Consider the following 11,351-nt stretch of genomic DNA (forward strand, 5'->3'; position numbering starts at 1 on the left):
CGGTACAACTCAACCAACCACATCCATGCATTGGATCTCTGATAGGACCGTGTCTTTGTAGGAGGCCTGGTGACAGGTTTCCTTGGTTGTAACCACAACTTAGCTTGATGCACCATTCCTTGTCAGGTAAATTTGAGTGCCTGTGCAGACCGGGACGCTTGATAGACCAGAAAGGCCGAAGATATATGAGAGGCGAAAAAACGCTGGAAACCTCCGCAAGCTTTTCCATTTGATTCGTTTGGATGGTCATCGGAAGCCTCTCGTCAGCGAAATTACCAGGGACCCAAATCGCTTCAACAAAGAAGAACGTTTGGACAACTGGACACAGTACTTCGAACAGCAATTCAGTAAGCCATCTGCTACTTCCAATTCGGAACCCTGGCCTTCAACAGAAAGGTGAATACGGAAAATTTTCTTCCAGCTGTAGCACCCTTTCGGTGCCTAACTGCCATGCCACCAGAAGGAAGCGCGAGTGCTAGGATGCTACCAGGTTGCCCAAGCCTAGACAGTGGAAGTCGAGAGGCAGAGGTCGGTTTCGAGCAATCTGACAGTGTCCCAGCAGATTCGCGCTCTAAACAGTTGAGCCATATCGCTCCTGAGCCACCTGGGAGAGAGACCGTCCCAGACAACTGGTGCCCGTTTTCAAAAGGGTACTCACAGTGAGTATGGTAACCATAGAGATGTTTGACTACTGTTGTGTCCACATCTTCATACTCCGTCAGTTGTTAGGGCAACGCCATATGTACAGACGATTCAATCTTGTTGTCCCTTGGCCCCTTCGACTTCCCCTGTCTAGGCTTGGGCAATCTGACAGTGTCCCAGCCCTCGTGCTTTCCTCTCTTCTTTCTTGTTCATCTTCATTGATGAAATAATGAGATGAATGCTTGGAGGTCTTCAAAATCTCGGTGTTCGAGTTGTTTCTGGTGAGAGCCTTGTCGAGCTGGAGTACGCAGACGACACTGTTCTCATCTTTGAAGAATACAAAGAACACAAGCCCTGTTAAATAGGTTGACCACCATCATACTATCTTTCGGCATGCGACTTGCACCTTCAAAGTGCAAAGTCATGCTTCAAAACGTACGGTCTCTGAAAAATTCTCCGTGCAACTCAAAGAGAGTCACCGGAGGTTGTGGAGGACTTTCTATACACTGGTAGTTGCATTAGCCCTGACAGAAATGTGTCTGACGAAGTCAATGCAAGAATCTCAAGGGCTCAAATCACGTCTGCTAATCTTTCACTTGTGGCGTGAAAAAAGCATGTCACTGGGTCTTATGGGTCGAGTGTACTAGGCTTCAGTAAGGGCTGCGTTGTTTTATGGTACAACACGTGGCCTCTGCGAACAGATGATTTGACGCGCCTTCAGGCTTTTGAGCACCAATGTCTCAGAAGCGCTGCTGGTTTTAGACGGCGTCCACGAATCAATAACGAGGTGATTGGAAAACGGGTAGTTGGTTGTGCAGCAGGTACTTAATTGCGGAGAACATCCAGCATCATCAACTGCGGTGGCTTGGTCATGTGCTGCGCATGCCGAAACAGTGTATACCGAGACAAGTGTTGTTCTCCGTGCCCCCCCCCCCTCAGAATGGCACAGTCTGCAAGGTTTGCAACTTATGGCTTGCCAGAAGGGCGTGAAAGGGACTGCGAAGTATTCAGATGTTAGTGAAATACGCCTTTGAGGATAGGGTCCCCATGACCCCCCCTATGCTTGGCTGGAAACTGCGAGAAATGGTGGCGTTCGTGCTGTCAGTTCCTATCTAAATTGTTTGAGCGCTCTGAGGTGTAAGCACCTAAAAATGCTTGTCACAGGTTAGCACTAGATCCCCTCACTCACCTACTCTTTTCCTCTTCTTTTCGCTCTAAGTCTTTATATATAATTAGGTAAAATTTTGGTTGTACGGCAGTCAAGCATAAGTTTCAACACCGATGTTGCTATCTCTGATGGAGAGGATGATTGTGATGACGGACACCTATCGAAGTTGATGAATGTAGTTACCATGCTTCGGCGCGCGCAGTGCTGACGGAAATCAAAGTGATAATCAGGTCCGCACAGTGCCGTGATCGGAGTCAAGTGGTGTATCCCATGAGGGACGGCAATCTATACTTGAGGCTCTCCATCGGTAACTGATAGCCACATGGCCTATTTGAGTCCATGACTGTGTTGCGGTTAGTGGCCTGCTACTAACCCAGTGTGAGTGCCTGTGCTGAAAGTTCGTACTGGTCAGAAGCGGGAAATGACCAGCACACAACGGAAGCAATTGGCCTCATTATCCGTGCGCTGAGCGTCGACTTCAGGTTTGCCACCCAGTTGTGTTTTCGGACTTAGTTGTCCAACTGGGGTATTCATATCACCCTCCAGAATTACTGTATCCGTCCTTTTTGCTGATCTAAACGGTCGTGACAGATCTTAATAAAACACGTCCTCAGTTTCAGAACTGCAGTCTGTCTGAGCGTATGCTGGTACGACAAATAAATACCGTTTACTGCATCGATCTGCATTGATCTTAATTGAGCCAGACAACTGCACAGCTCAGTGATAACGGTTTACTTGAATCCAGTTCAAATAGACACTTTCAGCTTTCGGGTTGAGTGCAACTCCCACACCTTAAATACAGCGGGCCATTGCTTCAGGATCACCGGATATCCGAAGGGTGAAATGCGGAACATCTGTGCCCACCTTAAGCGCCTTGAGGTGTATCACTGAAACGGGGTCTTATGTATGTGTTTTGGAGACACAGCATACGTTGAAAGATAGGGAAAGCTCGAGAAAGGTCAGTGTTTAATGTACCGGCTTACGGACCGGATGTCCGAAGTTCGAACCCGACCTCAGCATCTCGGGTGTTCCTGTCTAGGTTTGTGCAACCTGACAGTATGCTAGCTCTCGCGCCTCCTTTTTTTGACATGGCAGCTAGGCATTAAAGGGAAGCCACAGGTGAAAGATTTTTCAAAAGCAAGGTTTCAGCAAGATATACATGTTGTCCAATTTGACACGGTATAGGCTGAAATGTGGGTCGCGTCTCTTGAGGTTATAAATAATTATTCTGATTTACTTCGCTGGATGATGATTTAGACCCGGAACAATGGCTATGGTACTGGCAGATGGGTTGATCGCACTGCATCGTTCGCTGAGTGTGGAGTAGGCCAGCGGGCGGAGAGCTACAACTGAACAATGGCTTGGTACTGGCAGATGGGTTGATCGCACTGCATCGTTCGCTGAGTGTGGAGTAGGCCAGCGGGCGGAGAGCTACAACTGATGCTACCTGTCTACTTAATCAGAAGAAGGGTGTTTGGTTGAGGTACTCCAACTCATTCCTTTGACTCAAGAGTCTGAACCACGAGGCAGCGGTCCTTTTCTCGGGGAACCCTTCCCAGAGCCAATGAATCAATAACCTGGCCCTTATGCCGCAGTGAGTCGATCTCGTTCTACGTTGTCCAGACCAGGTGCTTCCCTTTTCTTGCGATTGTTTCATGGTGCCACAGAAGATATGCCACCATTCACGCAAGTCACTCACAAATAAACTATTATACACTTGCCATGCTTGTGGGGATATAAGAAAACATGGCTCCAACGACGATAGGTCGCGGAGCATTCGAGTGCCAACTAGCTGCCAATGTTGTTCGACACCTTGACCGGTTAAGGAGTTCATCTAATGCAAAAATAGCTGTGGGAGACGTTTTGTTTGTGAGAGCTAACTGGGTGATTTAACGGCTTGATGGAATTCATTGTCACTTTGATAGCCTAGTTACTTGAGTGGGAAAACTTCAAGGAAGAAGACAAAGGGGCACTGGATGAAGATTTACTATTTTGAAGATGAACCAATTGAACCAGATGAACCAATTGAAGAAAAAAGCGCTGCGGCTCAGTTGGCTACAACAGAGAAAATGAAGTCACAGTGAAATATTACAAAGAGTAGGATTGTTCGTTAGGACCTGACCGTTCTAATAGGAGACGACTCCGTACATAGACCTATCGGGGTTCACATCACACCCGAAGAAGAAGCAAAAGCCAAACGAGCGACCGAATTCATCGAGGTGATTGCTCCCGCGGGAATAGCTACAATAGGTATCGTTGCTCTCTTGTTATGAGCAGTTGAGGAGACGATGGCCGATGGGACTGCAGTTTAGGGGAGGATAGTACGGCTCTTGTTTTCTCTGGGGGCGAGACGGCCCAAGTGGTTAGAGCACGAATTTACTGACCGGAAGGTCCGTGGTTCGAATCCGGCCTCTGCCACTCGACTTCCCCTGTTTAGGTTTGGGCAACCCGGCAGTATCCCAGCCCTCGTGCTTCCTTCGGGTGGCATGGCAGCTAAGCACCGAAAGGGCGCTACAGCTGAACGATTTTTTTTATGAATCAGATGAGGTGACGGTTGATGCACAGTAAGACACTTATACAGAGCAGACTCGGTCTGATGGTGGGTAAGCCACTAGACTACACAAAAACGAGTAAAACCACGGAAATTTATTCTCCTCTGATTGTAACACACCAGTGCTACTGTTTTGTACTGAAGCATCACACCTACCCTCTCACTACTGACTACTTTAGCCATTCTTCACTTCTAATATCTAATGGTATTTGCGTGAGCACAACAGTCAGCAGCACATGTTGCTCCATCATCTTTTCCAGACATACTGCAGACCCAGACTTTGGACCAATATTTAGATTATATGAATTTTTAGGTGTAACATTCTTTCGGTGCCTAGCCGCCATGTCACCCGAAAAAAGCTCGAAGGCTGAGATATCGCCATCTATACCTCTTGGATGACGAGGACGGTGTCAACTGTATATTCCAGATTGGCAAGGTTTTCCTCAACAGCTCTCGGGTTTTGAAGACCTTCCAGCGTTTATCTCCTTTTCTCATCAATGACAAAATTCGGTAGGAATGGAGAGAGTGAAAGAAAAATCGTTCAGTTGTAACACCCTTCCGGTGCCCAGCTGCCATGCTACCTGAAGAAAGCACGAGTGCTGGGATACTGCCAGGTTACCCAAGCCTAGACAGGGGAAGTCGAGAGGCAGAGGTCGGGTTCGAACCACGGACCTTCCGTCAGTAAATTCGCCCTCTAACCACTTGAACCATCGCTGACGGACATCTTTTCTTGTAGAGAAGCTCTTGGAGAGCCCTCCGTGTACTCTGACACGTTTGTAAGTCTGAGAATACAGAGGCCTTATGATATTCACGAGTTTCCGGGGCATCCCTTGTTGGGGAACTCTATTAAGGGAAGAATATCGGCCGACCGACCCGAATGCCCTTTGAAAATTCAGTAACGTAGTTCTAGCACCTGACAGAATGTAAACATTTAGTCCCACCGGACCGGAATCCCGTTTACTGCTTTCGAGTGAATGCGTCACGAACCACGATAAGGCGATGAAGAACAAGTGATGCCAAGGGTCTCGTTGTGATTGGGGATAAACTGATCGGGTTCACATCACACCCGAAGAAGAAGCAAAAGCCAAACGAGCGACCGAATTCATCGAGGTGATTGCTCCCGCGGGAATAGCTACAATAGGTATCGTTGCTCTCTTGTTATGAGCAGTTGAGGAGACGATGGCCGATGGGACTGCAGTTTAGGGGAGGATAGTACGGCTCTTGTTTTCTCTGGGGGCGAGACGGCCCAAGTGGTTAGAGCACGAATTTACTGACCGGAAGGTCCGTGGTTCGAATCCGGCCTCTGCCACTCGACTTCCCCTGTTTAGGTTTGGGCAACCCGGCAGTATCCCAGCCCTCGTGCTTCCTTCGGGTGGCATGGCAGCTAAGCACCGAAAGGGCGCTACAGCTGAACGATTTTTTTTATGAATCAGATGAGGTGACGGTTGATGCACAGTAAGACACTTATACAGAGCAGACTCGGTCTGATGGTGGGTAAGCCACTAGACTACACAAAAACGAGTAAAACCACGGAAATTTATTCTCCTCTGATTGTAACACACCAGTGCTACTGTTTTGTACTGAAGCATCACACCTACCCTCTCACTACTGACTACTTTAGCCATTCTTCACTTCTAATATCTAATGGTATTTGCGTGAGCACAACAGTCAGCAGCACATGTTGCTCCATCATCTTTTCCAGACATACTGCAGACCCAGACTTTGGACCAATATTTAGATTATATGAATTTTTAGGTGTAACATTCTTTCGGTGCCTAGCCGCCATGTCACCCGAAAAAAGCTCGAAGGCTGAGATATCGCCATCTATACCTCTTGGATGACGAGGACGGTGTCAACTGTATATTCCAGATTGGCAAGGTTTTCCTCAACAGCTCTCGGGTTTTGAAGACCTTCCAGCGTTTATCTCCTTTTCTCATCAATGACAAAATTCGGTAGGAATGGAGAGAGTGAAAGAAAAATCGTTCAGTTGTAACACCCTTCCGGTGCCCAGCTGCCATGCTACCTGAAGAAAGCACGAGTGCTGGGATACTGCCAGGTTACCCAAGCCTAGACAGGGGAAGTCGAGAGGCAGAGGTCGGGTTCGAACCACGGACCTTCCGTCAGTAAATTCGCCCTCTAACCACTTGAACCATCGCTGACGGACATCTTTTCTTGTAGAGAAGCTCTTGGAGAGCCCTCCGTGTACTCTGACACGTTTGTAAGTCTGAGAATACAGAGGCCTTATGATATTCACGAGTTTCCGGGGCATCCCTTGTTGGGGAACTCTATTAAGGGAAGAATATCGGCCGACCGACCCGAATGCCCTTTGAAAATTCAGTAACGTAGTTCTAGCACCTGACAGAATGTAAACATTTAGTCCCACCGGACCGGAATCCCGTTTACTGCTTTCGAGTGAATGCGTCACGAACCACGATAAGGCGATGAAGAACAAGTGATGCCAAGGGTCTCGTTGTGATTGGGGATAAACTGATCCGGCTGTAACTACCGCATTCACTACGAGCCCTTTTATTAGAATGGATATTATCACCGATCCTCTGCAATTGTCTGAGACTGCCTCCTTTTCCTATTTGCAGGCAAGTAGGGACAAGCGCCGACTGAGGACTTTACTTCCATTTTTGAACAATGGGGTGAGAGATGGTGCTTCAAAATAAACTTACACTGATCACCTCAAATATCCTTTCTTACAGTGCTAACTGACAGTCGTGATAGTTCTTCTGAGTAAGGACACTTCTCAATTCGCAAAACTTGAGCGTACCTATAGCCAAAAACACGCTGCTCCTGGTTCTTATCACCCATTTTCGTTCACTTCCTCGTCTTAATCCTAATAGAACTAACTCTCATGATTTCCATTTCTCGGGTGTTCTGTTAGGTTGTTTCAACCATCCGAAATGGGCCACACGGAAGTCGCTCCGTATGAAGTTCTTCAAGAATGGAAAGACGAGGTAAAAGCTTTTATTTAATCACAGTGCTCTCCCACAATCTAGAATGTGGAATTACGTTCTTACCCTGTGCAAAATTGGGTGTGCACCCAGGCTACATCCCACCGGATGGATGATATGTCATCATCAGGGTTTTTCAAGCTGTTCAATTACATCAGAGGAAACAACGCTAAAAGTGTTCGTTGTTTAAGGTATTCCTTAAACTAAACTTTGGATATTTCAGATCAGAAAATTGCCATGACGAAGCCTGTATTGATTGAAAGCAAGCCGGATCCAGAATCTGCACGTAATCGAATATTCAAAATGGGATTCTATATGTCTGCAACTGACTGTCCCTCACCTCCTGAACCAAAGGGGAGCGACGTGTTCATTGAACAGAGACAAGCTATGAAAGTTTATTGTCGGTAGGTCCCTTCACTGTTTTATCGCATCTTGTGATTGACGCCGACTAATTGACCGGAATGATCGCCTCGCGTATCTTGTCATATTGCGTGCGCTCCGAAACCCTGAGATCTGCTGTGAGACGAGCGGTTCCTTATGTTTTTTTAGAACAGTAGTCAGACAACTATTATATCAAATCACCTAGTGGGCACAAGCCAAATCGTCCTTCTGGGCGCTCGCATTTAAATATGCCTGAGAACGAAACCGTGAAACTGTGCGACTTACCTCTGACATTTACGCCTGTCATGACACTCATACTATCAGCTTCCGATTCGCATCACGTTTGTTCTTGTCTGTCGGAACATTCGTTTAACGTGTTTCATGAAATCGTATGGTAACAAGTCGTGCGCACAGTTTTTTCCAGCAGCTGTTTCCAGTCATGATTAGAACCTGAAATCCTAGGTTCATATGAATATATGATGCGGCGAAGTGAGGGTCTGTACCCGTGTGAACTGCTCTGCAATTCTTGCAGTGTAGTACACTGCACTTCAGCTAGAACTGTCGGATCCTACCAACTCGTGCGACTGTCGCGTCTTAGCGTGTTCAGATTACTTACGGGAACCTAACAGACTTATCCTGCCACATCACATTGATCCAGCCAGTTTCAATCGAGGGCCGTTATGATGCACTACTCAAGTGATGCAGCTAGATGACACGGGCATTCGCTAATGCGTGCACTCCTACACGTAAATAATGTGACTTGTCAGTTAAAGTGGATACTTCCATTTAGTAAAGCTCGTCAAAACAGTCGAGGAAAACTAGGTAAATTTCAGTGCGAGTCCCCCCATCTCAAATTCCACCCCACCCTCAAAGTCCCCTGTAGAAAATGTCCCCATATGAGTAATACGTGATCTAGACGTCTCTCTTACCATTTTTGCGTAGAGTATGCGAGGTTTCTGGATGGGAGCCACCAAGCTCTATTTCCGTTCCCTTACATCGTAAGTGATCATATGCTAACTAAGCAACGCCATACTACATTTATTACCCATAGCGCTGACTTAGACTAGGAATCTGGAAACCATGCATGTGTGAGTATTGTGTTTTCCAGTTGGAGCAACACCCGTTTGAGACACATTTAGGATATACCATAGCCTTTCTCCCCCTAAATATTTCTACCAGTGAGTTCACTTTATTCTTGCATATTCTCCCTGTACTTTGAAACTGTACTTTTACCAACCGGATTTTACTTTCATGAGATCTTTTGCGTGCCTCTTCTACTTTCATCCGTTTCACAATGTTACCTGCACTACTGTCTCCCAACTGAACTCAAACATGTGACCTGAGTAGTGATCTGCTTTAGGTACAAATCGGCTGTCTATTGTAGTCGATGCGGAGCAACTTTATTCTTCGTTACTGAATGCATTGCCAAAAATGTCCAGAATGTAGGATACATGGATGTATTCTTCACAAGGTGCGTCAGTGAAAATATCTTCGCGGTGTAATTCAGTGGTGATTGATAACTCTTCTTGTGCAGCCGCGCTTCAGACGAAATTGTTGAGACGTTAATCACGTTAATTTGATCCTTTTGCAGGAAGGAGGGGAAATATTCCACCTACCTCCTTATGTCGACGTTAGATTGAAACCAATAAAAATACCCGTGTGTGTTGCTATAGTATAGATTAGAGACTGGAGGAAACTGATATTTGGTTCGTGCTATGCAAGTAGGAGTTCTGAGGATTTTTTCGTAAATCCGAACTGTTGTGCCGTGAACAGAGCGGTTACCGGGCCAAGCTCAGGAACCGGGGTTTGGTGTGGTAGTCCTGACTAAATATCCAGTATAATTCTCAGCACATGCAGCACAACACAAATATCAATAGAACAAATTAATCAAACACGGGGGCGCAATGCAGGCGTAGTAGGAGCGGGCAACAACACGTCGAACTGCAGTGTGCGTAACATGCACACCGTGCAGTAGCAACCAGAACATCAAAGAACACTTAACATAACAGTGTCCATACGTATGATACTCTCATCGTTGGTGAAACAGCACATTGGCGTCGGACGTTTGGCTGTCATGGCAGTAATGATAAAAGCTTCCATTGTCACCAGCATCTGTTTCGAGAACGCCTATCCGTTATCCTTCAGACAGAGTCTCCTCTAAAGGGAGCGCTCCAAGCAAAGGACCAAAATTGGTCCCATCTGAGCGCTGGTCTCCCCTGACCGAGACCCAAGTGAAAGCAGGTAGAGATGATTTTTTCAAACAGGTCTAGACGTTAATTCATATGAGTCATCTCATTTCACGTTTCGTGCAGTGTATACAATAGTTGACATGCAAGTAGTAAATGTTTCGACTAGTTCTCAAATGAAAACGAAAACTTATGCATAAATTGGTTTAAGTTAAATCGTAATTGCGGTGTGGTCGTGAAAGATAGAAGCAAAAACGGGATAGGGTAAGAGGACTTCACACATCATATCACAAGATCATGTGAATTTAAGGGTGTAAACTGCCTTGATTCAAAGATCTTTGATAGGCAAAGAGTATCATCATCATCATCGACAGCATGACATCAGTGTTCAACACCGATGCTTCACTGCCGTACAACCATGACTTATTTGAAAGCCTTATTGTAAAGAAAAGAGTAAAGGTGGACGGGGAGTATAGATGTACCCCCATGCACCCAGTCCACCGGCGCTGTTTGATGTTCTGCACGTTGTTATTTACCATCTCCCTTGAACGAACGACTAATCCAATCAGCCAGTCCATGTTGTCCGAAACCCATTTCTGCTCTTTACTTTAGTAGAAATATTTGCCACGCGAAAGCAGTGTATTCACCGACTCCAGCACAGTTCCTATGCTAACCGGTCTGCTAAGAGTACTTCATCGGGACGATTTCACTGGTTTTCCGATGCACCCACTCCCAACCGTACAACTTCAACGACAAAGCTGTCATACAAGCGCCCTTCGGGGAGCTCTGGCGTACGTCTATACACAAAACCTCTGTCTAGTTTTTGTAGTTGGTTTGACACAAAGCTTTATCGCTCTTAGGAGTAAACTCCTTAGGCGCTATTGACGGAATGCCGCTTAGTTCAAATGCGCCACTCATTTCTATGTAGACAAGTTTTAACACATTTTTCTGTCAGTTGTGCCAGTGAACAAGCTTGTTAAAATGTTCTCGAAAATCCATCTGTGACAACAATAGAAAGCGTTCAGCCGTAGCACTCTTCCGGTGCCTAGCTGCCATGCCATCCGAAGGAAGCGCGAGGGCTGGGATACTGCCAGGTTGCCCAAGCCTAGACAGGGGAAGTCGAGTGGCAGAGGTTGGATTCGAACCACGGACCTTCCGGTCAGTAAATTCGCGTTCTTACCACTTGGACCATCTCGCCCAATAAGGTAATCCTCAGTCACTTCTTCGTCCCCGCTTTGATGTGCTATTTCCTACTAATTTGGCATCGCCTGTAATATTCTCCGTTGTTCACTTTCAATAAACTGCTAGATCAGGGCACGAGTATTTTTGTCTAAGAAATTCTACGGCGCCCAGAATTGGGGATTTCTTCAACGATGAGACAATATCTGGTGGGAGTGAAACCGTTGTGGCTTCCAACTTGCAGACCCGCAACTGTGAAAGCGCATACGTCATATTGTCTCATC

The 11,351-nt window shown here is 46.4% G+C and overlaps 1 protein-coding gene across 1 annotated transcript in view; it reads left to right on the plus strand.

Moving 5' to 3' along the window:
• Positions 1-450: 450 nt before the first annotated feature.
• T265_03796 (hypothetical protein) overlaps positions 451-11,351 on the plus strand; it is a gene marked incomplete at both ends in the record, with an annotated part of 20,305 nt that continues 9,404 nt past the window's right edge. The window contains 4 exons of the mRNA XM_009168367.1: positions 451-659; positions 7,252-7,324; positions 7,367-7,496; positions 7,545-7,725. Coding sequence (XP_009166631.1) covers positions 451-659; positions 7,252-7,324; positions 7,367-7,496; positions 7,545-7,725 — 593 coding nt within the window. The remainder of the gene's footprint in view (positions 660-7,251; positions 7,325-7,366; positions 7,497-7,544; positions 7,726-11,351) is intronic.

The sequence above is a fragment of the Opisthorchis viverrini genome (assembly GCF_000715545.1).
Source record: "Opisthorchis viverrini unplaced genomic scaffold opera_v5_56, whole genome shotgun sequence".
Taxonomy (NCBI): domain Eukaryota; kingdom Metazoa; phylum Platyhelminthes; class Trematoda; order Opisthorchiida; family Opisthorchiidae; genus Opisthorchis; species Opisthorchis viverrini.